We start from the raw sequence: 27,609 nt of genomic DNA, 5'->3' as shown, positions 1-27,609 counted from the left end.
GAGCGATGGCCGTGCGGCATAGGCAAGATGCAGTAGATAGAATAGAGTATATACAGTGCCTTGCGAAAGTATTCGGCCCCCTTGAACTTTGCGACCTTTTGCCACATTTCAGGCTTCAAACATAAAGATATAAAACTGTATTTTTTTGTGAAGAATCAACAACAAGTGGGACACAATCATGAAGTGGAACGACATTTATTGGATATTTCAAACTTTTTTTAACAAATCAAAAACTGAAAAATTGAAGTTAATACTTTGTAGCTCCACCTTTTGCTGCGATTACAGCTGTAAGTCGCTTGGGGTATGTCTATCAGTTTTGCACATCGAGAGACTGAAATGTTTTCCCATTCCTCCTTGCAAAACAGCTCGAGCTCAGTGAGGTTGGATGGGAGAGCATTTGTGAACAGCAGTTTTTAGTTCTTTCCACAGATTCTCGATTGGATTCAGGTCTGGACTTTGACTTGCCCATTCTAACACCTGGATATGTTTATTTTTGAACCATTCCATTGTAGATTTTGGTTTATGTTTTGCATCATTGTCTTGTTGGAAGACAAATCTCCGTCCCAGTCTCAGGTCTTTTGTAGACTCCATCAGGGTTTCTTCCAGAATGGTCCTGTATTTGGCTCCATCCATCTTCCCATCAATTTTAACCATCTTCCCTGTCCCTGCTGAAGAAAAGCAGGCCCAAACCATGATGCTGCCACCACCATGTTTGACAGTGGGGATGGTGTGTTCAGGGTGATGAGCTGTGTTGCTTTTACGCCAAACATAACGTTTTGCATTGTTGCCAAAAAGCTCAATTTTGGTTTCATCTGACCAGAGCACCTTCTTCCACATGTTTGGTGTGTCTCCCAGGTGGCTTGTGGCAAACTTTAAATGACAATTTTTATGGATATCTTTAAGAAATGGCTTTCTTCTTGCCACTCTTCCATAAAGGCCAGATTTGTGCAATATACGACTGATTGTTGTCCTATGGACAGAGTCTCCCACCTCAGCTGCAGATCTCTGCAGTTCATCCAGAGTGATCATGGGCCTCTTGGCTACATCTCTGATCAGTCTTCTCCTTGTATGAGTTGAAAGTTTAGAGGGACGGCCAGGTCTTGGTAGATTTGCAGTGGTCTGATACTCCTTCCATTTCAATATTATCGCTTGCACAGTGCTCCTTGGGATGTTTAAAACTTGGGAAATATATTTTTGTATCCAAATCCGACTTTAAACTTCTTCACAACAGTATCTCGGACCTGCCTGGTGTGTTCCTTGTTCTTCATGATGCTCTCTGCGCTTTTAACGGACCTCTGAGACTATCACAGTGCAGGTGCATTTATACGGAGACTTGATTACACACAGGTGGATTTTATTTATCATCATTAGTCATTTAGGTCAACATTGGATCATTCAGAGATCCTCACTGAACTTCTGGAGAGAGTTTGCTGCACTGAAAGTAAAGTGGCTGAATAATTTTGCACGCCCAATTTTTCAGTTTTTGATTTGTTAAAAAAGTTTGAAATATCCAATAAATGTCGTTCCACTTCATGATTGTGTCCCACTTGTTGTTGATTCTTCACAAAAAATACAGTTTTATATCTTTATGTTTGAAGCCTGAAATGTGGCTAAAGGTCGCAAAGTTCAAGGGGGCCGAATACTTTCGCAAGGCAGAGGTTGAAGTCAGAGGTTTATTTACACTTAGGTTGGAGTCATTAACTTGTTTTTTAACCACTCCACAAATTTCTTCTTAACAAACTATAGTTTTGGCAACTCGGTTAGGACATCTACTTTGTGCATGGCACAAGTAATTTTTCCAACAATTGTTTACAGACAGATTATTTCACTTATAATTCACTGTATCACAATTTCAGTGGGTCAGAAGTTTACATACACTAAGTTGACTGTGCCTTTTAAACAGCTTGGAAAATTCCAGAATATTATGTTATGGCTTTAGACACTTCTGCTAAGCTTATTGACATAATTTGAGTCAATTGGAGGTATACCCGTGGATGTATTTCAAGGCCTACCTTCAAACTCAGTGCCTCTTGGGAAAATCAAAATAAATCAGCCAAGAGCAATTTCCAAACGCCTGAATGTACCACGTTCATCTGTACAAAGAGTAGAACACAAGTATAACACCATGGGACCACGCAGCCGCCATACCGCTCAGGAAGGAGACTCATTCTGTCCCCTAGAGATGAATGTACTTAGGTACAAAAAGTGCAAATCAATCCCAGAACAACAGCAAAGGACCTTGTGAAGATGCTGAGGAAAACAGGTACAAATGTATCTATATCCACAGTAAAACGAGTCCTATATCAACATAACTTGAAAGGCCGCCCAGCAAGGAAGAATCCACTGGTCCAAACCGCCATAAAAAAGCCAGACTACGGTTTGCAACTGCACATGGGGACAAAGATCGTACTTTTTGGAGAAATGTCCTCTGGCCATAATGACCATGGTCATGTTTGGAGGAAAAAGGGGGATGCTTGCAAGCCGACAAACACCATCCCAACCGTGAAGCACGTGGGTGGCAGCATGTTGTGGGGGTGCTTTGCTGCAGGGGGGACTGGTGAACTTCACAAAATAGATGGCATCATGAGGAAAGGAAAATTATGTGGATATATTGAAGCAACATCTCAACACATCAGTCATGAAGTTAAAGCTTGGTCGTTAATGGGACTTCCAAATGGACAATGACCCCAAGCACACTTCCAAAGTTGTGGCAAAATGGCTTAAGGACAGCAAAGTCAAGGTATTCAGTCAATGTATTGGCCAAAATTCACCCAACTTATTGTGGGAAGCTTGTGGAAGGCCACCTGAAACGTTTGACCCAAGTTAAACAATTTAAAGGCAATGCTACCAAATACTAATTGAGTGTATGAAAACATCTGACCCACTGGGAATGTGATGAAAGAATGTGATAAAAGAAATAAAAGCTGAAATAAATCATCCTCTCTACTATTATTCTGACATTTCACATTCTTAAAATAAAGTAGTGATCCTAACTAACCTAAGACTAAATGTCAGGAATTGTGAAAAACTGAGTTGAAATGTATTTGACTTTGGTGTATGTAATCTTCTGACTTCAACTGTATGAGACGAGTAATGTAGGATGTGTAGACATGATTAAAGTGGTGTTATTTAAAGTGACTAGTGATACCTTTATTAAATCCATGTATTACTTTTATTTAAGTGGCCAGAGATTTGAATCTGTATGTTGGCAGCAGCCACTCTGTTAGTGATGGCTGTTTAACAGTCCGATGGCCTTGAGATGGAAGCTGTTTTTCAGTCTCTCGAACCCCGCTTTGATGCACCTGTACTGACCTTGCCTTCTGGATGATAGCGGGGTGAACAGGCAGTGGCTCGAGTGATTGCTCTCCTTGATGATCTTTTTGGCCTTTCTTGTAACATCGGGTGCTGTAGGTGTCCTGGAGGGCAGGTAGTTTTCCCCCGGTGATGCGTTGTGCAGACCGCACTACCCTCTGGAGAGCCTTGCGATTGTGGGCGGAGCAGTTGCTGTACCAGGCTGTGATACAGCCCGACAGGATGCTATCGTTTGTGCATCTGTAAAAGTTTGAGCGTTTTAGCTGACATGCCCCATTTCTTCAGCCTCCTGAAGTGGCGCTGTTGCGCTTTTTTCACCACGATGTCTGTGAGGGTGGACCATTTCAGTGTGTCCGTGATGTGTACGCCGAGGAACTTAACTTTCCACCTTCTCCACTACTGTCCCATCGATGTGGATGGGGTGGTGCTCCCTCTGCTGTTTCCTGAAGTCCACAATCATCTCCTTTGTTTTGTTGACGTTGAGTGAGAGGTTATTTTCCTGACACCACACTCCGAGGGCCCTCACCTCCTCCCTGTAGGCCGTCTGATGTTGACAGGTGCGTGTAAAGACGGGTAGCCTGACGCCCTCGAGCTCCAGGAAGGGGGAGCAGGCGTGACATTCTTCTTATTGGTGTCCTTTAGTAGTGGTTTCTTTGCAGCAATTCGACCATGAAGGCCTGATTCACACAGTCTCCTCTGAACAGTTGATGTTGAGATGTGTCTGTTACTTGAACTCTGTGAAGATTTTTTGGGGATGCAATTTCTGAGGCTGGCAACTCTAATGAACTTATCCTTTGCAGCAGAAGTACCTCTGGGTCTTCCTTTCCTGTGGCGGTCCTCATGAGAGCCAGTTTCATCATAGCGCTTGATGGTTTTTGCAACTGCACTTGAAGAAACTTTCAAAGTTCTTGAAATTTTCCATATTGACTGTCCTTCATGTCTTAAAGTAATGATGGACTGTCATTTCTCTTTGCTTATTTGAGCTGTTCTTGCCATAATATGGACTTGGTCTTTTATCAAATAGGGCTATTTTCTGTAACCGCCCCCCTACGTTGTCACAAAATTGGCTCAAATGCATTAAAGGAGGAAATAAATTCCACAAATGAACTTTTAACGAGGCACACCTGTTAATTGAAATGGAATCCAGGTGACTACCTCATGAAGCTGGTCGAGAGTGTGCAAAGCTGTCATCAAGGCAAAGGTTGGCTATTTGTTTACTACATGATTCAATATGTGTTATTTCATAGTTTTGAAGTCTTCACTATTATTCTATGTAGACAATAGTAAAAAAATTAAGAAATACTCTGGTATGAGTAGGTGTGTCCAAACTTTTGATTGGTGGTGTATGTCAAAACTGTAACTAGGCCACTCAGGAACATTCAGTGTTGTCTTGGTAAGCAACTCCAGTGTATATTTGCAACTCCAGTGTATATTTGTTTTTTGTTATTGTCCTGCTGAAATGTACATGTGTCTATTGGAAAGCAGACTGAGTGAGGTTTTCCTCTAAGATTTTGCTTGTGCTTAGCTCTATTCCATTTATTTGTATCATAAAAAACTCTGTAGTCGTTGCCAATGACAAGCATACCCATCACATGATGCAGCCAGCACTATGCGTACTCAGTGATGTGTTGTGTTGGATTTACCCCAAACATAACGCTTTCTATATTCAGGAATGAAGTTCCTTCTGTAGCTCAGTTGGTAGAGCATGGCGCTTGTAACGCCAGGGTAGTGGGTTCGATTCCCGGGACCACCCATACGTAGAATGTATGCACACATGACTGTAAGTCGCTTTGGATAAAAGTGTCTGCTAAATGGCATATATTATTATATTATTAAGTTCATTTCTTTGCCACATTTTTTGCAGTTTTACTTAAGTGCCTTATTACAACAGGATGCATGTTTTAATATAATTGATTCTGTACAGGCTTCCTTCTTTTCACTCTGTCATTTAGGTTAGTATTGTGGAGTAACTACAATATTGTTGATCCATCCTCAGTTTTTTCCTATCACTGCACTAAACTCTGTAACTTAAAGTCACCATTGACCTCTTGGTGAAATCACTGGGCGGTTTCCTTCATCTCTGGCAACTGAGTTAGGAAGATGCCTGTCTTTGTAGTGTAATTAATTACTTCACCATGGTCAAATGGATATTCAATGTCTGCTTTTATAAAATAAAAAAATACCATCTACCAATGTGCCCTTCTTTGTGAGGCATTCGAAAACCTAGCTGTTTTTTAGTTGAATCTGTGTTTGAAATTCACTGCTCGACTGAGGGACCTTTACAGATACTTTTATGTGTGAGGTACAGAGATGAAGTACTCGTAAAAAAACAGTTTAATCAAATGTATTTATATAGCCCTTCTTAGATCGGCTGACATCTCAATGTGCTGTACAGAAACCCAGCCTAAAACCCCAAACAGCAAGCAATGCAGGTGTGGAAGCACGGTGGCTAGGAAAAACTCCCTAGAAAGGCCAGAACCTAGGAAGAAACCTAGAGAGGAACCAGGTTATGAGGGGTGGCCAGTCCTCTTCTGGCTGTGCCAAGTGGATATTATAACAGAACATGGCCAAGATGTTCAAATGTTCATAAATGACCAGCATGGTCAAATAATAATAATCACAGTAGTTGTCGAGGGTGCGACAGGTCAGCACCTACGGAGTAAATGTTAGTTGGCTTTTCAAAGCCGATCATTGAGAGTATCTCTACCGCTCCTGCTGTCTCTAGAGAGTTGAAAACAGCAGGTCTGGGACAGGAAGCACATCCGGTGAACAGGTCAGGGTTCCTTAGCCGCAGGCAGAACAGTTAAAACTGGAGCAGCAGCACGGCCAGGTGGACTGGGGACAGCAAGGAGTCATCATGCCAGGTAGTCCTGAGGCATAGTCCTAGGGCTCAGGTCCTCCGAGAGAGAGACACTGTTATGCAACATATTATGTGACTTGTTAAGAAAATGTTTACTCCTGAACATATTTAAGATTGCTATAAAAAAGGGGTTGAATATATGTTGACTCAAGACATTTCACATTTTCCTTTTTAATGAATTTGTCAACATTTTGAAGAACATAATTCTACTTTGACATTATGGGGTATTGTGTTTGTGTGTGTAGGCCAGTGGGGGATTTAAAACATATTTTTTCACCATTTTAAGTTTGGGCTGTAACAGAACAAAATGTGGAAAAGGTCTAGGGGTGTGAATACTTTCTGAACACACTGTATTTTGATTCTTCCTTTAATCTGTGACTGTTCTTTTGGCTGTGGCTAAGTCAGTCACATTATTGTCCAGCTGGGCCATTCCTACAGAGGAAATATGGTGGAGAAGTTGTCTTTATTCCCAAACAGTGAACTCTGACCTCATCTTCATTGGACAAATTAGAGAATGAGATGAATGGTTGGCTCAGAGTAGGGCTGGGCGATATGGCTTAAAAATCATATCGGAATTGTTTTCTAACATATGGGCGATTCACGATATAGATCAACATTTTGAATGTTTTTGCTTTACAGGCATATCGCATAACAAACATCAATTCAAATTAATTCAATATATTGCCCAGTTCTAGCGCAGAGAGGAATATACCATTTCTCATGTTTCTTCAGTGGATTTCAATGAAACACAGACTATCCTGAAATCCAGGCTAACTCTGAAGTACCTCTTTCCCTGCCTGCACTTTATGTGAACATACGTGAACACAGTGCACTTTAGTGCATCTTGATTTATATTTAATGTATGTAGAATTTGTCTCCTGCCTCTCGCTAGCTGTCATCGTATTCCTGATGTGGAGAGCTTGTGGAGCGGAGGTGTTCTGCTCTCACTCTGAGCTGGTAGGCTGGCTGGAGTCTGTCTGAATGGAAACAAACGCCATCTCTGAGAGACAACCCATCGTCCTGAGGATGAGATATACTGATCAAGCTCACAGAGACGGGGAGAGAGAAACGAGTGAGAGCGAAACGAGGGAGAGAGAAACGAGAGAGAGGCTCCAATTCTTCCAGCCAGCCCACTCCACTCCCTGCCGCCTTGCTGTCGTGGAATTATCTCTCAAACTCTCATTCCTGAGGAATTGCTACTGCAGCTGTTGGACTGAATCCTAACGAGTGAGTGGAAATCATGGGGACCCTGCGGATGACCCTGAGCAGAGGAGGGAGGATAGGAAGAAGAGGTGGAACGAGAGCTCACAGAGTGGAGAGAAGGCAAATGCAGCAGGACAGTGTCTTTTAGCAGGAGCAGCCGATAAGAGTTTTCTTTCTCCTTCTGAGGTGGAAGAGGTTAAAACTTGAGGCAGAGTTTCTATAAATTGGACAGCTTTGTATGTAAATAACCATCCAGCTCTTCACTCATAGGCTGGGCTGGGAGCCAGGGGGGCTGTGGGAGCCTAAAGGGAGTTTCAACATTGAAATGCAAAGCCTGACAGGATCAGTGAGTCTAACTCAAGACAGCTCCTCCATTGGCATGGGACAGGGGGGCTGACTGACTTGCTTCCTGCTCCCCCCCTCCCTGCCTCCCTCCTCCCTCCCTGCCTGCCTGCCTCCCTCCCTGCCTGCCTCCCTCCTCCCTCCCTCCCCCCTCCCTGCCTGCCTGCCTCCCTCCCCCTCCCTGCCTGCCTCCCTCCCTCCCTCCCTCACCCACTCCTCTTCCAGAGCAGCCGGATCTGTGAGCAGAGTAGACGTTCAGGACAACAACACAGCCGGAGAGAGAGAGAGAGAGAGAGAGAGAGAGAGAGCTGTAAAGGAGAGCGAGAGACTGCTTTAAGAGAGAGAGCTGTAAAGGAGAGCGAGAGACTGCTTTAAGAGAGAGAGCTGTAAAGGAGAGCGAGAGACTGCTTTAAGAGAGAGAGCTGTAAAGGAGAGCGAGAGACTGCTTTAAGAGAGAGCGAGGGAGAGAGACTGCCGCACTGAGGGTTGGAGGAGAAAAACAGGAATACAAAGGAAAGGAGAAAGTCATTGCTTTCTGCTCATACACACTGGCTGGGTGGTTTTCCTCCCTGCGCGCCCGTGTGTTTTTCTTATCCTCGCTCATATGTATCAAGCTCCCATCCTCCATCATCCATCCACACACGCGCAGACAGAGCATAGATACGCTCGCTCACTACACACCCTTTCTGAAGGAGAGAGAGCTGTGGCCGTGGATGGACCAGTTTTAACAGGGGATCGCCTGCTACTGATGAAGAAGCGTTTATTTTTTTGCACTTTTGCTTCACAGATTTCCCTGATTGGATTTTGATTAGAGGAGAGGAGGGTTGGGGTTTTGTTTGTTCATGTGCTGTTTGGCTTGGCGCAGGGCCCACGGCACGGCACAGAGCTTCCCGTCCTTTTCTCTGGGAGTCCAGGGAGACGGTGAGTGACACTGGCTCTGGACAGCCCTCCCCTGGCTGCAGATCTCATCTGTTTGGCCTCTTTTGTGTTCGCGGCTCGTGGTTAGCCAAGCCCTCCCTCCCGCACTGAATTGAGCTATTGTCTGGATTTCGGGGTCTCTCACGCTGCCCCACTGCCCCAACCCCCCCCCCCCCCCCAGTGTTCGTTTGTCTCTGGTCACGCTGAAGCTGGAGGCTTGGAAGCCTGGATTAATGGCAGACGGAGGAAGGTAATGCATCGCTGGACGCTGCCTCTGCTTTTGGATCACTCAAGGAAAAGGAACGAGACCTTCCCACAGCATTCAGCCAAGCAGCTAGCGTTACCACGGTTTGTCTGTGAGATCGTGCCGTGAGTTTGTGTGTGTGTGTGTATGTGTGTGTGTGTGTGTGTGTGGCAGGGAGAGAGACGGAGGGAGAGTAATAGTATTCCAGTGATCTAGCTGCCTGCTTCCATGTCTCCAGCCTGACCTGGGCTGAGGTGTAGCCCTCCCTCAGGGTGGATGTGGGGACGGGTGTATCAACAACCCTCAGGAGGTCAGCCTAGCCCTCCCTCCCTCCCTGCCTCCCCATGAAGAAGACACAGAGCACCACCCTGCGTCGGGCCTGGCCCAGCTCAGATTTCTCGGACCGGGCCTCGGAACGCACCCGGTCCCGCAGCGAGAAGGACTACCGCCTTCACAAACACTACCCCCCTCAGTACATCTGCCAGTCCCCCCGGGGCTACATGACATCAGGTGGGTCTGTCAGTCTCTGCTCTGCTCCGTCGACATGGAGCTAGCTACTACGGCTCATTCTGTGTGTGTGTTGCTGTTTGTACTGTAGTAAGGTGTGATGATGTTGGAGTTTACATTTTTCCAGGCGAGGTACTTGTTTGTCTTGAAATATGTCAACCTATTATTTGCTTTACAAATTACAATGTGTCTCTGTTATTATAGATGGACCCAGCAATATTACATGATGACATCACTGTATTTTTACCACCATGATTTTTCATGATAGTATCTTAACGGCTGAACATCAGTCTGGAATGGTAGCATTGTGTCAAAAGGCTGAGTTAGTTGGTATGATTCAGCAGGCTGATCAGATCTAGGGTTGAATCAGACAGTGCAGAGGCCTTTGTCTGAATCTTGGCTGATGACAAACAATTGGACCGGGCAGGACCAGGGTCAGATGACACCAGCTAAACATGCTTGTAATGCTTGGGAAACAGCATTTAAAATGCAGGCAATCACCTGTGCCAGAGAGAAAATAGCCTACAATATGCAAGGGATATTTTAACCATAATGTTTCATTGTTGGTAAAACAGCTCATTTTGATAATGAAAAGAGAGAGAGAGAGAGGGCCCTATTGGCCTTGTCTGATTAATATTCAGCAGTAGGCCTCGTTCATGTAGCTTATCAAAGGAAAAAGACAACCTCCCGCGTTTCTTTTCAGCAGAAGATGTAGTCCCCCTGCTAACCACAAACCCCAGAATGCATTGGCACTCTACAACGCACAGTGCCAGGATGTTCTGTTTTGTTTCCTCCATCCTAATAATTTTTTAAACGTGCCTAACCTCAGAGTTGATTTAATGACTTGTTAATGTGGGGAGCAGAGCTGACACAAACCGATGGAGCTGGGATGTATGTTAGGGGGCCTGAGAATGTCTCCAATCAGTTTGCTTAGGCAGAGAAAAGGAGAGCCTGAGTATTTTCAGCCTGAACGAGCCCATAGAGAAAGGCTGAATGGAGGCTGAGCCGAGGACCGCCAAGACTTACATTGATTCAAGGCCTCTTCAAGTTTCCTAGCAACACAGCGGGTCAGAGGGTAAATGGCCATGGCCATTATTGGAAATGAATATGAATTGGAGGAAAAAGACCTCAAATTAGAATACATGCCCGGGGAGACAGAGCCAGAACCATTTTTGCTCAATTTTGTTGGTCGAGGGTTTTCTGTGTGCGTCAGCAGTGGACAGTCTGAGAGCCAGCAGCTACAGTAGCTTTTCAAATAGGAAGAATAGGCTTTACACAATACAACATCCTGGCAGCTGATCTACATGATGCCACTCCACAAAGTAAACAATAACAAGAGAATATTCACGCATATTAAACAAATAGGACCCTGTGTTTTGGTTAATCATGTCCCATAACCTGGATTTTAAACTTTATTTTAAACTTTTTCCAGAAATGACGATTGAAAGCAATTGTCTGAGGATGGTCCTGGACCATCTTACATAAAAAAGAAAAGGGGACAATTTGATGAAAAAGCTTTAAATAAAGGTTCAAATCCAGGTCATGTGACATGACTAGCCAAAACACAGGGCACTACAAAGGAATAATACATGATCATATATATGAATTTCAGCCATTTGGCAGAGTACTCCCGACTAAACTATTCCTTTGCGTATGAGGGCATCATATGAACCAGTGGTGGTAAGAAGCCGGTGGATTGTAGTAAGGGGCTGGCTGACTTATGGCCTTAACCATAGACCTTGTCTCATAGGCTGCAGCAGCATTAGAGGGTCAGTCACAATCACAGGCATTGTTTAGAGATAAACACCCTCCGCTTTGGGCTTCGTCCCACATGGCTCCCTATTCCCTATATAGTGCACTGCTTTTGAGCAGGGCTTATAAGGCTCTGGTCAGAAATACAGCTCTATGTAGGGTATAGGGTGTCCTTTTGGACATAGCCTTCGTGGCCAGAGGGGGAGCTGCAGCTAAGCTGGACCTTGTGCTCAGTCTTAATGTTCTCTAATGTCATTAGTTCTCTCATGGGTTTTACATGGGGACTAAATATCTGGTTCTGATAGTATCATGGTTCTCCATCCCAAAGCTCAAAGATTCCTGGGCAGTTGATTGGTTTGGTGCATTAATATTGGCTTGTTCCCTGGCCTTTCACTGCAAAGTAGAGGTCGACCGATTATGATTTTTCAATGCCGATACCGATTATTGGAGGACCCAAAAAAGAAGACACCGATTAACTGAAGGAACTGAATGAACACTTAGTTTAACTTAATATAATACATCAATAAAATCTATTTATCCTCAAATAAATAATGTAACATGTTCAATTTGGTTTAAATAATGCAAAAACGAAGTGTTGAAGTAGAAAGTAAAAGTGCAATATGTGCCATGTAAAAAAGCTAACGTTTAAGTTCCTTGCTCAGAACATGAGAACATATGAGAGCTGGTGGTTCCTTTTAACATGAGTCTTCAATATTCCCAGGTAAGACATTTTAGGTTGTAGTTATTATAGGAATTATAGGACTATTTATCTCTATAACATTTGTATTTCATATACCTTTGACTATTGGATGTTCTTATAGGCACTTTAGTGTTGCCAGTGTAACTTCCATCCCTCTCCTCGCTCCTACTTCGGCTCGAACCAGGAACACAACGACAACAGCCACCGTCGAAGCAGCGTTACCCATGCAGAGCAAGGGGAACAACTACTCCAAGTCTCAGATCGAGTGAATTTTGAAACACTATTAGCGCGCACCCCGCTAACTAGCTAGCCATTTCACATCGGTTACACCAGTCTAAACTCGGGAGTTGATAGGCTTGAAGTCATAAACAGCGCAATGCTTGAAGCATTGCGAAGAGCAGCTGGCAAAACACACGAAAGTGCTGTTTGAATGAATGCTTACGAGCCTGCTGGTGCCTACCATCGCACAGTCAGACTGCTCTCTCAAATCATAGACTTAATTATAACATAATAACACACAGAAATACGAGCCTTAGGTCATTAATATGGTCGAATCAGGAAACTATCATTTCAAAAACAAAACGTTTATTCTTTCAGTGAAATACAGAACCGTTCGGTATTTTATCTAACGGGTGGCATCCATCAGTCTAAATATTCCTGTTACATTGCACAACCTTCAATGTTATGTCATAATTACGTAAAATTCTGGCAAATTAGTTCGCAAAGAGCCAGGCGGCCCAAACTGTTGCATATACCCTGACTCTGTGTGCAATGAACGCAAGAGAAGTGACACAATTTCACCTGGTTAATATTGCCTGCTAACCTGGATTTATTTTAGCTAAATATGAAGGTTTAAAAATATATACTTCTGTGTATTGATTTTAAGAAAGGCATTGGTGTTTATGGTTAGGTACACGTTGGAGATAAACTAGTAATATCATCAATCATGAAGTTTTGGAATTGTTAGTTAGATTACTTGTTGGTTATCACTGCATTGTCGGAACTAGAAGCACAAGCATTTCGCTACACTCGCATTAACATCTGCTAACCATGTGTATGTGACAAATAAAATTTGATTTTGATTTGATTTGAATCATGTGTAGTTATAACTAGTATAACTATATTATGATTGATTAAGTTTAATGCTAGCTAGCAACTTACCTTGGCTTCTTACTGCATTCGCGTAACAGGCAGGCTCCTAGTGAGGCAGGTGGTTAGAGCGTTAGACTAGTTAACTGTAAGGTTGCAAAATTGAATCCCCGAGCTGACAAGGTAAAAAAAAAATTGTTCTGCCCCTGAACAAGGCAGTTAACCCACTGTTCCTTGGCTGTCATTGAAAGTAAGAATGTGTCAAAAAAATATATATATATAAATAAAAAACAGGCATAATCGGCGTCCAAAAATACCGATTGTTATGAAAACTTGAAATCGGCCTCAATTAATCGGCCATTCCGATTAATCGGTCGATCTCTACTGCAAAGAACATAAAAAATTCAAGTAAATGCATTTGTCATTGCTACGTAAACTATGAACATTCCACAGGCAGAAATGCATCCCAAGCTTTTATTGTGTGTCAGCTGAATTCAGCTTGAAGGGGAAAATTAGAACATGAACCCGAAGATTGAGGAAGTCAGGGTTTCCTTCCCTAGGTGAGACAGCCAGGTGAGATAGGAAGGAGCTATCATTCAACATTGCATTGTACAGAAAGACTATGGGGCATTTTTGGATATTGTCCCAAATCCATTAGCGAAATTGTGTGTCTGTCTCTGTGGGTGTATGTGGCAGACATACACTACATGACCAAAAGTATGTGGACACGTGCTCATCGAACATCTCATTCCAAAATCATGGGCATTAATACGGAGTTGGTCCCCCCTTTGCCGATATAATAGCCTCCACTCTTCTGGGAAGGGAAATATTCAGTAAGACCATTCTACTGTCAATGTTTGTCTATGGAGATTGCATGGCTGTGTGCTCGATTCTATACACCTGTCAGCAAAGGGTGTGGCTGAAATAGCCGGATCGCACTCATTTGAAGGGGTGTCTACATACTGCTGTATATATACTGTACAGTATGTCCTTGTCTCTGACCTGTATGCGTCTAGTGTAGAAGATAACCACAAAGGAAAAGCTGCCTGTCTTTTAAGCCTCCTCTTTCCTCATGGTTTTTAAACCTCCCCTATCCTCATGGTTTTAAGCCTCCTCTTTCCTCATGGTTTTTAAACCTCCCATATTCTCATGGTTTTAAGCCTCCTCTTTACTCATGGTTTTAAACCTCCCCAATCCTCATGGTTTTAAGCCTCTTTCCTCATGGTTTTTAAACCTCCCCTATCCTCATGGTTTTAAGCCTCCTCTTTCCTCATGGTTTTAAGCCTCCTCTTTCCTCATGGTTTTGTAAAGTAAACTTTTGACTGTGGGGAGAGCTTTTAAGAGCACTTGGCAAGTAAATGCCTCCCAATCCTTACACGGAACCCAAACTGGTGCGCGCATGCGCCATCGTGCATAAATTTATTTTGTCCCCCCCACACCAAACACGATCACGAAATGCAGGTTAAAATATCAAAACCAACTCTGAACCAATTACATTAATTTGGGGACAGGTCGAAAAGCATGAAACATTTATGGCAATTTGGCTAGCTAGCTTGCACTTGCTATCTAATTTGTCCTATGTAGCTAGGTTGCTGTAGCTAGCTAATTTGTCCTGGGATATAAACATTGAGTTGTTATTTTACCTGAAATGCACAAGGTCCCCTACTCCGACAATTAATCCACACATAAAACGGTCAACCGAATCGTTTCTAGTCATCTTTCCTCCTTCCAGGCCTTTTCTTCTTTTCTTTGAACTTATATGGTGATTGGCATCTAAACTTTCATAGTATTACCACGACGACCGACAACACAGTTTGCCTTTCAATCACCTACGTAGGTATAGCCAATGAGGAGATGGCACGTGGGTATCTGCTTCTGCAAACCAATGAGGAGATGGGAGAGGCAGGACTTGCAGCGCGATCTGCATCACAAATAGAACTGACTTCTACTTTAGTCCTTGGCAACACAGACGCTCGCAAGCAGAGTGAGTGCAATAATTAAATAATATAGATTTCAAAATTGATTTTGCAACGCTCGCACACGCGACGCGAGCAGTGTAGTCTGTGGGCTAGTGTGTAACGTTGATGTCTGCCAAAGGAAATCTACTACATGTAGTCTGAGAAACAGGAAAGATAGGGTGATATGATACCGCTTTAAGATGGGTAATGTTCCCAAGCTCCTGTTCTAGTCATTACATTGTATTGAAATGTATTCAACTTGGAGAGAAGAATCAACCCGCAGTACTCTGCTAGATATTAAGGCCAACAGGTAGTGGTTTAGAGTGTTCGGCCAGTAACCCATAGGTTGCTACTACGAATCCCCGAGTCGACAAGGTAAAAAATATATATTGATGTGCCCTTGAGGCACTTAACCCTAATTGCTCCAAGGTTGCCGTTGATAATGGCAGACCCTGGCTTGGACCCTACTGTCCAAGGGCGTCTCAGGGAGAGTTTTCCCCATTTTTGTTTCAGCCTTATTCTAAAATTGATTCAATTGTTGATTTTTTTTCTCAGCAATCAACACTCAATATCCCATAATTTTTTGAAATGTTAACAAATGTAGTAAAATAAAACCATAAACATCACATCACCTTTACTCAGTACTTTGTTGAAGCACCTTTGGCAGCGATTATAGCCTATTTTTTTATTTTTTTTATTTTTTTACCTTTATTTAACCAGGCAAGTCAGTTAAGAACACATTCTTATTTTCAATGACGGCCTGGGAACAGTGGGTTAACTGCCTGTTCAGGGGCAGAACGACAGATTTGTACCTTGTCAGCTCGGGGGTTTGAACTCGCAACCTTCCGGTTACTAGTCCAACGCTCTAACCACTAGGTATGATGCTACGAGCTTGGCACACCTGTATTTGGGGAGTTTCTCCAATTTTTCTCTGTAGATCCTCTCAAGCTCTGTCAGGTTGGATGGGGAGCATCACTGCACAGCTATTTTCAGGTTTTTCCAGAGATGTTCGGGTTCAAGTCCGGGTTCTGGCTGGGCCACTCAAGGACATTCAGAGACTTGTCCCAAAGCCACTCCTGCGATGTCTTGGCTGTGTGCTTAGGTTAGTAGTCCTGTTGGAAGGTGAAACGTTGCCTCTGTCTTAGGTCCTGAGCACTCTGGAGCAGGTTTTCATCAAGGATCTCTCTGTACTTTTCTCTGTTCATCTTCCCCTCGATCCTGACTAGTCTCCCAGTACATGCAGCTGAAAAACATCCCCACAGCATGATGCTGCCCCCACCATGCTTCACTGTAGGGATGGTGACAGTTTTCCTCCAGAGGTGACGCTTGGCATTCAGGCCATAGAGTTCAATCTTGGTTCCATCAGACCAGAGAAACTTGTTTCTCATGGTCTGAGAGTCCTTTAGGTGCCTTTTTGGCAAACTCCAAGCAGGCTGTCATGCCTGTTACTAAGGAGTGGCTTCTGTCTGGCCACTCTATCATAAAGGCCTGATTGGTGGAGTGCTGCAAAGATGGTTGCCCTTCTGGAAGGTTTTCCACATCTCTTGTTCAGTTTAGCCAGGTGGCCAGTTCTGGAAGAGTCTTGTTAGTTCCAAACTTCTTCCATTTATGAATGATGGAGGCCACTGTGTTCTTGAAGGCGTTCAATGCTGCAGAAATGTTTTGGTACCCTTCCTCAGATCTGTGCCTCGACACAATCCTGTCTTGGAGCTTTACGGACAATTCCTTTGATCTCATAGCTTGGTTTTTGTTCTGACATGCACTGTCAACTGTAGGACCTTTTATATAGACAGGTGTTTGCCTTTCCGACTGATGTCCAATTAATTGAATTTACCACAGGTGGACTCCAAGTTGTTGAAACATCTCAAGGATGATCAATGGAAACATGATGCACCTGAGCTCAATTTTGAGTATCATAGCAAAGGGTCTGAATACTTATCTAAATAAGGTATATCTGTTTTTAAAAATATATACAGTGGGGCAAAAAAGTATTTAGTCAACCGCCAATTGTGCAAGTTCTTCCACTTAAAAATATGAGAGAGGCCTGTAATTTTCATCATGGGTACACGTCAACTATGACAAACAAAATGAGAGAGAAAAAATCCAGAAAATCACATTGTAGGATTTTTTATGAATTTATTTGCAAATTATGGTGGAAAATAAGTATTTGGTCACCTACAAACAAGCAAGATTTCTGGCTCTCACAGACCTGCCTCTTTAAGAGGCTCCTCGTTACCTGTATTAATAGCACCTGTTTGAACTTGTTATCAGTATAAAAGACACCTGTCCACAACCTCAAACAGTCACACTCCAAACTCCACTATGGCCAAGACCAAAGAGCTGTCAAAGGACACCAGAAACAAAATTGTAGACCTGCACCAGGTTGGGAAGACTGACTCTGCAATAGGTAAGCAGCTTGGTTTGAAGAAATCAACTGTGGAAGCAATTATTAGGAAATGGAAAACATACAAGACCACTGATAATCTCCCTTGATCTGGGGCTACACGCAAGATCTCACCCCGTGGGGTCAAAATGATCACAAGACCGGTGAGCAAAAATCCCAGAACCACACGGGGAGACCTAGTGAATGACCTGCATAGGGCTGGGACCAAAGTAACAAAGCCTACCATTAGTAACACACTACGCCGCCAGGGACTCAAATCCTGCAGTGCTAGAAGTGTCCCCCTGCTTAAGCCAGTACATGTCCAGGCCCGTCTGAAGTTTGCTAGAGAACATTTGGATGATCCAGAAGAAGATTGGGAGAATGTCATATGGTCAGATGAAACCAAAATATAATTTTTATGTAAAAACTCAACTCGTTGTGTTTGGAGGACAAAGAATGCTGAGTTGCATCCAAAGAACACTATACCTACTGTGAAGCATGGGGGTGGAAACATCATGCTTTGGGGCTGTTTTTCTGCAAAGGGACCAGGATGACTGATCCGTGTAAAGGAAAGAATGAATGGAGCCATGTATCGTGAGATTTTGAGTGAAAACCTCCTTCCATCAGCAAGGGCATTGAAGATGAATCGTGGCTGGGTCTTTCAGCATGACAATGATCCCAAACACACCGCCCGGGCAACGAAGGAGTGGCTTCGTAAGAAGCATTTCAAGGTCCTGGAGTGGCCTAGCCAGTCTCCAGATCTCAACCCCATAGAACATCTTTGGAGGGAGTTGAAAGTCTGTGTTGCCCAGCAACAGCCCCAAAACATCACTGCTCTAGAGGAGATCTACATGGAGGAATGGGCCAAAATACCAGCAACAGTGTGTGAAAACTTTGTGAAGACTTACAGAAAACATTTGACCTCTGTCATTGCCAACAAAGGGTATATAACAAAGTTTTGAGATAAACTTTTGTTATTGCCCAAATACTTATTTTCCACCATAATTTGCAAATAAATTAATTAAAAATCCTACAATGTGATTTTCTGGATTTTTTTTCTAATTTTGTCTGTCATAGTTGAAGTGTACCTATGATGAAAATTACAGGCCTCTTTCGTCTTTTTAAGTGGGAGAACTTGCACAATTGGTGGCTGACTAAATACTTTTTTGCCCCAATGTGTGTATATATATATAGAGAGAGATAATAAAAAATTTAAAAATGCTAATCCATTTTCGATAAGGCTGTAACGTAACAAAATGTGGAAAAGGGGAAGGGGTCTGAATACTTTCCCAATGCACTGTATGCACACTTTTACATGTGTGAAATAGGATAAATATAAGCACACACCAAATTATATATTAGTCTCCTTCCTCTGAAATCAATATTATTTTTGGATGGACAGATGAGTGGAACATGAATTTGTAAAAGACTGACCTACAAATGATATGATATGTCACCATTCCTCCCGCTCTCCCTCCCTTCTCTATCCCTCTCTTCCTTTTAATATCTAGTATGCACCTCTGTGGGATTTCTCTCTTTCTCTCCCGCTCTCCATTTCCTCTCCATTTCCCTCGCTCACTTTCACTCGCTCACTGAATCGCTCGCTCACATACACTCGCACATGTAATCTCTCTCAGTGCACTGCACACACATTGTGCCAGCTAAAAATAAACAGTCACCTTCTGGAATCCCAGATGCTGACATCAGTAACCCTGCTCTGCCAGATTAACTCTAGATGATGGGGAAGCAGCATTATAACTAGATGACAGGAAAGCAGCATTAGAACTAGATGACGGGGAAGCAGCATTAGAACTAGATGACGGGGAAGCAGGATTAGAACTAGATGACGGGGAAGCAGCATTAGAACTAGATGACGGGGAAGCAACATTAGAACTAGATGACGGGGAAGCAGCATTAGAACTAGATGATGGGGAAGCAGCATTAGAACTAGATGACGGGGAAGCAGCATTAGAACTAGATGACGGGGAAGCAACATTAGAACTAGATGACGGGGAAGCAGCATTAGAACTAGATGACGGGAAGCAGCATTAGAACTAGATGACGGGGAAGCAACATTAGAACTAGATGACGGGGAAGCAGCATTAGAACTAGATGACGGGGAAGCAGCATTAGAACTAGATGACGGGGAAGCAGCATTAGAACTAGATGACGGAGAAGCAGCATTAGAACTAGATGACGGGGAAGCAGCATTAGAACTAGATGACGGAGAAGCAGCATTAGAACTAGATGACGGAGAAGCAGCATTAGAACTAGATGACGGGGAAGCAGCATTAAAACTAGATGACGGGGAAGCAGCATTAGAACTAGATGACGGGGAAGCAGCATTATAACTAGATGACGGGAAAGCAGCATTATAACTAGATGACTGGGAAGCAGCATTAGAACTAGATGACGGGGAAGCAGCATTAAAACTAGATGACGGGGAAGCAGCATTAGAACTAGATGACGGGGAAGCAGCATTAGAACTAGATGACGGAGAAGCAGCATTATAACTAGATGACGGAGAAGCAGCATTATAACTAGATGACGGGGAAGCAGCATTAGAACTAGATGACGGGGAAGCAGCATTAGAACTAGATGACGGGGAAGCTGCATTAGAACTAGATGACGGGGAAGCAGCATTAGAACTAGATGACGGGGAAGCAGCATTAGAACTAGATGACGGAGAAGCAGCATTATAACTAGATGACGGGGAAGCAGCATTAGAACTAGATGACGGAGAAGCAGCATTAGAACTAGATGACGGGGAAGCAGCATTAGAACTAGATGACGGGAAGCAGCATTAGAACTAGATGACGGGAAGCAGCATTAGAACTAGATGACGGGGAAGCAGCATTAGAACTAGATGACGGGGAAGCAGCATTAGAACTAGATGACGGGAAGCAACATTAGAACTAGATGACGGGAAGCAGCATTAGAACTAGATGACGGGAAGCAACATTAGAACTAGATGACGGGGAAGCAGCATTAGAACTAGATGACGGGGAAGCAGCATTAGAACTAGATGACGGGGAAGCAGCATTAGAACTAGATGACGGGGAAGCAGCATTAGAACTAGATGACGGGGAAGCAGCATTAGAACTAGATGACGGGGAAGCAGCATTAGAACTAGATGACGGGGAAGCAGTATATAGCAGGCGTCTCCAACAGGTGGCGCTACAGCAGGGTCTCCAGCAGGTGCACTGCTTCTTGACACAATGCTCGCTTAACCCGGAAGCCAGCCTTACCAATGTGTTGGGGGAAACACCATACACCTGGCAACCGTGTCGGCGTGCATTGCACCCAGCCAGCCACAGGAGTCGCTAGTGCGCGATGGGACAAGAACATCCCTGCCGGTCAAACCCTCCCCTAACCCGGGTGACGTTGGGCCAATTGTGCGCCGCCCCAAGGGTATTCCGGTCACGGCCGGCTGTGACAGAGCCTGGACTCGAACCAGGATCTATAGTGGCATAGCTAACCTAGCGATGCAGTGCCTTAGACCACTGCACCACTCGGAGGCCTTCAATTGTTTCTCTATTAATAATTGTAAATTTGAGAGGGAAAAAATGATTTTTAAAAAATAAAAAATTATCGGACATTCATGCCAAATACCGTTTATGAACCATTATTTTACCAGGTCTATTGGCAGAAAACACATCTCTTGTGCACCAAGGACCCGGGGAAGACTTGCTGGGAAGAGGAGAAGAGAAGAATATGCCTATTTGAAAGCTATAAAAAAGGATAGCTCGCAACGTGTTCCTTTTTTTTTTGAAGTAGCTCTCATGCTAGAAAAGGTTGGAGACCCCTGAACTATAGCTTATACCCTTAGCTGTTTTCTGCAACATAAGCTTGTAATGTCACGGAGCCATGCCAATCATATAGCTAAGGCCTAACAAAGAATTTAAAGAAACTAAACCAAATCCCCACCCTCTTTGAAAGACTAGTTTTGTCAAAATACCTCAACAGTATCATTCATGAAAAAGCATCTCTTTAAATGGTTTGAATGACATCTGCATGTCTTGACTTGATGTTTTGGTTACCGTCCTGACAGAGACGATGCGTTTACTGACATTCCCTCGGGGAGAAGAACTCGTGGCACAGAATGTCTGTAGAAAGAGAAATACCACCTAAAGCTTACTACTTATTCTGTCTTTTTGTTATAGGGTAAGTTGAAAGACTATTTATTTCATCAAACATAATCAGTTGACATTATTAAAATCAATGAATGGTTCAGCAATTTCCCTCCCAAAAAATTATATGAAATTAAACACTGTGTATACATTTGAAGTTGTTGGCCTGAAACACTAGTATTTCTTGATCTCAGATGTTATCTTGGATCACAGATCCTCAGAGAGCCCAAGTGGTTGTGACTGCAAGTTATTTTGATAACTTGCTCAGAGTTTTGTTCTGCCTGTAGTGGTTGTGACTCCCAAGTTAGTACTAGCTGGAGATACTCAGCAAGTCAGGCCCAGCACGTTTTACCAAAACTCCTCTCCTTCCCTCCTCCCACTTAGCCCACATTTCCATTATCCCAGGTCGGTTAGAGTTTCTTATTTTTCCCTCACTGACACATTTCAGTAAACTGTTGAAATCTTGGCCCTCTCCCCAGACCCTCCCCCACATCAGACTACCTCACCCTCCTCTCCCCCTCGTCTCAGCCCCCCTTTGGCTGTGTGTCTCCCCGGCCGGCTGGAAGTCATTTTAAGCGTCCGCTCAGTTACCATTGGACTTGTACTGACATCGCTAGTGGTTGATATTTTCTCGACCTTCAGAGGCATGCGGATGTGTCCCTCACACAGCTCCTAAGAAACGTGACTGTGTCAGGTTCCTACCCATATCCTCTGTAGTGGTCATTCACTCACTGTTTTCCTGCCCCGTGCACGCACACACTCTGAACTTTTACCCCGTTGTCTGACTGTCAACCTGCAAACGGCTCTCACGTCATAAATCATACCACTAGGGCCACTAGGACGGGGGTGTAAAAGTCATTTTGATGTATCGCTCCTGGACTGCCACCATTTGTAAATTGAGCTGGTATCGTGTTTTATCTGTGTTGAACTTAATGGATGCCGCGGAGGCACTTTGGGTTTCCAGGTTTCAAGATAAGCAGCGTTGAAGCCCCATGACCTTACTTTAACGTCCACACAGTGTCCTGTACATGCAGTACCACACAGCTCTGTTGTAAACCTGGCCTTCACACCTTCCTCTGCAAGGTGCTGTGTGTGTGCGGCCCAGTGGGAGAGCACAGCGCTCCCCTCCTTCCCCTCTGTCAGTCCAGACCAGGCAGGCCTGCCCGGCAGGCTGGCCTGCTGCTAAGCTCTACTATTTCTACTTCAAATTTACAGAAAGACTTGCTGCTTCCTCTCAGAGCTGCTACTCTGAACCTGCTGGCTGGCTAGACTGCCTGCATCAATCAGGGCCCAGAGCCCACTGTGCAGGCTTACTGTTACAGAGTTAATGCATTGGGAGGGTTTCTGCATTTTTCATTATCAGGAAGTGGTAATGTTACTATGGCTGTGTCAAGGATGAAGGGTCAGTATGTGAACAGCTTGACTTTGGTGACCTTGTGAGGATTGTCGCCTCAAACAAAGCCATTGTGTAACTTGTATTATCTACATTTTTACATTTACATTTTAGTCATTTAGTAGACACTCTTATCCAGAGTGACTTACAGTTAGTGCATTCATCTTAAGATAGTTTGGTGAGACAACCACATATCTCAGTAGAAAACTATATTTTTCATCAATAAAGAAGGTATAATGGCAGATTAGCCTAGTGGTTAGAGTGTTGGACTAACAGCCGAAAGGTCGCAAGTTCAAATCCCGAAGCTGACAATGTACCAATCTGTTGTTCTGCACCTGAACAAGGCAGTTAACCCACTGTTCCTAGGCCGTCATTCAAAATAAGAATTTGTTCTTAACTGACTTGCCTAGTTAAATAAAGGTCAAATGTAAAAAATTATAGTTACATTATATTTAAAAATATATATATATTGATAAAAATGGTACCATGTCCCATACATGTAGCCTAGGCAAATGTGATCCATTTGATCCCTAGTGAATGGTATTGACTCTATATGATGCATGACATGCATTTGATTTATTTGTATCAAAGGCTCTCTTTTTATAGTAATAATAACTGGGTGAAATGAGAACAATTGACGCTATAACCAAGCTGACCCCACGTGCCTTTGTGCTTATGTTTACAGTAGGTGAAAGAAAAAGTTGATAAACTGCACAGTATGATTTTGTACTTGTGTTCTATCCAGTGGTCCTCTAGTCTGACATTATCTGGCCTCTAGTCTGACATCATCTGGCCTCTAGTCTGACATCTTAGATCCAAGATGGCATAGCAGTGAAGACGTGTTTTGTTCGTGTCTCGTGTATTTTTGTATTTTTCGTATTTATATTTCAACTTTATTTTCAATCTCCTTTCGATTTTTAATTCGATTATACCTTCCGGTAACCTGCCTCATCCAATGTGATACGGTATCGCTATTATTTTTACTTTTTTAAACTTTAGAACACATTCTAGAACCTCCAGAAGCTAACCAGCTAATTAGCTACAAGCTATTTATTAGTCATTGTTAGCAACTGCTAGCGGCTTTTACCTTCTGCACAGATACCAGCCCTGGTTTTAGCCTGGATAATACATAATACTCGCCAGTCTAGCAGTATCGGACTGCCTCTCCACAGCAACGCCGGATTCCTGCCGTAATCCCTGGACCACTACTTCTGATCTTCACAGCTAGCTTGCAGCTAGCTAGCTCACAGCTAGTTTGCACTCAACGTGGCATCCAGTGTCGAAGCAATCCCTGAGGCCCACCTCCCGGCCTACTCAGCTGTTCACCCGAACCCCACTCATACACGGCTAGAGCCCAATACTCCACCGGATCCTTGCTGTATACTCTGGACCTTGGCACCGGTTCACCGCTGCTACCGATTGGCTATAGTGGTTAACGCCACTGCCACAAAGCTAGCACCAGTTAGCCGTGAGCCAGGCGCATCTCCCGGCTAGCAAACTAAATTCTACAATACCTCTTTCGCCATCTCGCTTGGATTCTGTCGACACGGCGCCCCGCCGCACCACCACAACTGGTCTGCCGACGAATACTCCATCCGCTGTGCCTTCATCCAATCTCCGTCAGAGCAGACGCTACTAACTTTAAACACCGTGTCGCCCAAGCGCTAGCATAGTGGCGGCTTCCCTGTTCCATCTACTGCTGCCCTCTGGACACTATGATCACTTGGCTACATAGCTGATGACTGCTGGACTGTCCAGTAATCACGGTACTCCATTCTGTTTATTTATTTTTTATCTGGCGGCCCCAGCCGCGAACTCCGGCTCTGTGTGTAGTTGATCCGACCCTCTCTGCCTAGTCATCGCCATTTTACCTGCTGTTGTTGTGTTCGCTGATTAGCTGTTGTCTCACCTGTTGTTTTAGCTAGTCTCCCAATCAACACCTGCGATTACTTTATGCCTCGCTGTATGTCTCTCTCAAATGTCAATATGCCTTGTATACTGTTGTTCAGGTTAGTTATCATTGTTTTAGTTTACAATGGACCCCCTAGTTCCACTCTTCATACCTCTGATACCTCCTTTGTCTCACCTCCCACACATGCGGTGACCTCACCCATTACAACCAGCATGTCCAGAGATACAACCTCTCTTATCATCACCCAGTGCCTGGGCTTACCTCCGCTGTACCCGCACCCCACCATACCCCTGTCTGCGCACTATGCCCTAAATATATTCTACCATGCCCAGAAATCTGCTCCTTTTATTCTTTGTCCCCAACGCTCTAGGCGACCAGTTTTGATAGCCTTTAGCTGCACTCTCATACTACTCCTCGGATGATGTTGTGGTAAACCCAGGCCCTGCATGTCCCCAGGCACCCTCATTTGTTGACTTCTGTGATCGAAAAAGCCTTGGTTTCATGCATGTCAACATCAGAAGCCTCCTCCCTAAGTTTGTTTTACTCACTGCTTTAGCACACTCTGCCAACCCTGATGTCCTTGCCGTGTCTGAATCCTGGCTTAGGAAGGCCACCAAAAATTCTGAGATTTCCATACCCAACTATAACATTTTCCGTCAAGATAGAACTGCCAAAGGGGGCGGAGTTGCAGTCTACTGCAGAGAGCCTGCAAAGTAATATCATACTTTCCAGGTCCATACCCAAACAGTTCGAACTACTAATTAAAAAAATTACTCTCTCCAGAAATAAGTATTTCACTGTTGCCGCCTGCTACCGACCCTCCTCAGCTCCCAGCTGTGCCCTGGACACCATTTGTGAATTGATCGCCCCCCATCTAGCTTCAGAGTTTGTTCTGTTAGATGACCTAAACTGGGATATGCTTGACACCCCGGCAGTCCTACAATCTAAGCTAGATGCCCTCAATCTCACACAAATCATCAAGGAACCCACCAGGTACAACCCTAAATCTGTAAACAATGGCACCCTCATAGACGTTATCCTGACCAACTAGCCCTCCAAATACACCTCCGCTGTCTTCAATCAGGATCTCAGCGATCACTGCCTCATTTCCTGCATCCGCTACGGGTCCGCAGTCAAACGATCACCCCTCATCACTGTCAAACGCTCCCTAAAACACTTCTGCGAGCAGGCCTTTCTAATCGACCGGGTATCCTGGAAGGATATTGACCTCATCCCGTCAGTTGAGGATGCCTGGTCATTCTTTAAAAGTAACTTCCTCACCATTTTAGATAAGCATGCTCCGTTCAAAAAATGCAGAACTAAGAACAGATATAGCCCTTGGTTCACTCCAGACCTGACTGCCCTCGACGAGCATAAAAACATCCTGTGGCGGACTGCAATAGTGTCGAATAGTCCCCGCGATATGCAACTGTTCAGGGAAGTCAGGAACCAATACATGCAGTCAGTCAGGAAACCAAAGGCCAGCTTTTTCAAGCAGAAATTTGCATCCTGTAGCTCTAACTCCAAAAAGTTCTGGGACACTGTAAAGTCCATGGAGACAAGAGCACCTCCTCCCAGCTGCCCACTGCACCAAGGCTAGGTAACACGGTCACCACTGATAAATCCATGATAATCGATAACTTCAACAAGCATTTCTCAACGGCTGGTCATGCCTTCCTCCTGGCTACTCCTACCTCGGCCAACAGCTCCGCCCCCCCTGCAGCTACTCGCCCATGCCTCCACAGATTCTCCTTTACACAAATCCAGATAGCAGATGTTCTGAAATAGCTGCAAAACCTGGACCCGTACAAATCAGCTGGTCTTGACAATCAGGACCCTCTATTTCTGAAACTATCCGCCTCCATTGTCGCAACCCCTATTACCAGCCTGTTCAACCTCTCTTTCATATCGTCTGAGATCCCCAAGGATTGGAAAGCTGCCACAGTCATCCCCCTCTTCAAAGGGGGAGACACCCTGGATCCAAACTACTACAGACCTATATCTATCCTACCCTGCCTATCTAAGGTCTTTGAAAGCCTAGACAACAAACAGATCACGGACCATCTCGAATCCCACCGTACCTTCTCCGCTGTGCAATCTGGTTTCCGAGCCGGTCACGGGTGCACCTCAGCCACGCTCAAGGTACTAAACGGTATCATAACCGCCATCGATAAAAGACAGTACTGTGCAGCCGTCTTCATCGACCTGGCCAAGGCTTTCGACTCTGTCACCATATTCTTATCTGCAGACTCAGTAGCCTCGGTTTTTCTAATGACTGCCTTGCCTGGTTCACCTACTACTTTGCAGACAGAATTCAGTGTGTCAAATCGGAGGGCATGTTGTCCGGTCCTCTGGCAGTCTCTATGGGGGTGCCACAGGGCTCTGTATATATCGATGATGTTGCTCTTGCTGCGGGTGATTCCCTGATCCACCTCTACGCAGACGACACCATTCTGTTTACTTCTGGCCCTTCCTTGGACACTGTGCTTTCTAACCTCCAAACAAGCTTCAATGCCATATAACACTCCTTCCGTGGCCTCCAACTGCTCTTGAACGCTAGTAAAACCAAATGCATGCTTTTCAACCATTCGCTGCCTGCACCCGCACGCCCGACTAGCATCACCACCCTGGATGGTGCCGACCTACAATATGTGGACATCTATAAGTACCTAGGCGTCTGGCTAGACTAAACTCTCCTTCCAGACTCATATCAAACATCTCCAATCTAAAATCAAATCTAGAGTCTGCTTTCTATTCCGCAACAAAGCCTCCTTCACTCACGCCGCCAAACTTACCCTCGTAAAACTGACTATCCTACCGATCCTCGACTTCGGCGATGTCATCTACAAAATAGCCTCCGATACTCTACTCAGCAAACTGGATGCAGTTTATCACAGTGCCATCCA

General features: G+C 44.2%; 1 protein-coding gene across 3 annotated transcripts in view; it reads left to right on the top strand.

Annotated features, from left to right (window-relative positions):
• Positions 1-27,609, top strand: part of LOC124010793 (storkhead-box protein 2-like) — a 112,033-nt gene that overhangs the window by 29,434 nt on the left and 54,990 nt on the right. Inside the window, exons 1-2 of one of the 3 annotated variants that reach the window (XM_046323457.1) lie at positions 7,940-8,983; positions 9,118-9,389. The exons of 1 other annotated variant lie outside the window; for it this stretch is intronic. In XM_046323457.1, coding sequence (XP_046179413.1) covers positions 9,224-9,389 — 166 coding nt within the window. In that variant the 5' untranslated portion in view covers positions 7,940-8,983; positions 9,118-9,223. Of the gene's footprint in view, positions 1-7,939; positions 9,390-27,609 lie in introns of those variants that run through there. One more of the 3 variants, XM_046323456.1, reaches the window with a different exon arrangement.

Source organism: Oncorhynchus gorbuscha, linkage group LG23, assembly GCF_021184085.1.
Source record: "Oncorhynchus gorbuscha isolate QuinsamMale2020 ecotype Even-year linkage group LG23, OgorEven_v1.0, whole genome shotgun sequence".
NCBI lineage: Eukaryota > Metazoa > Chordata > Actinopteri > Salmoniformes > Salmonidae > Oncorhynchus > Oncorhynchus gorbuscha.
This window is presented reverse-complemented; position numbering and strand designations above follow the sequence as displayed.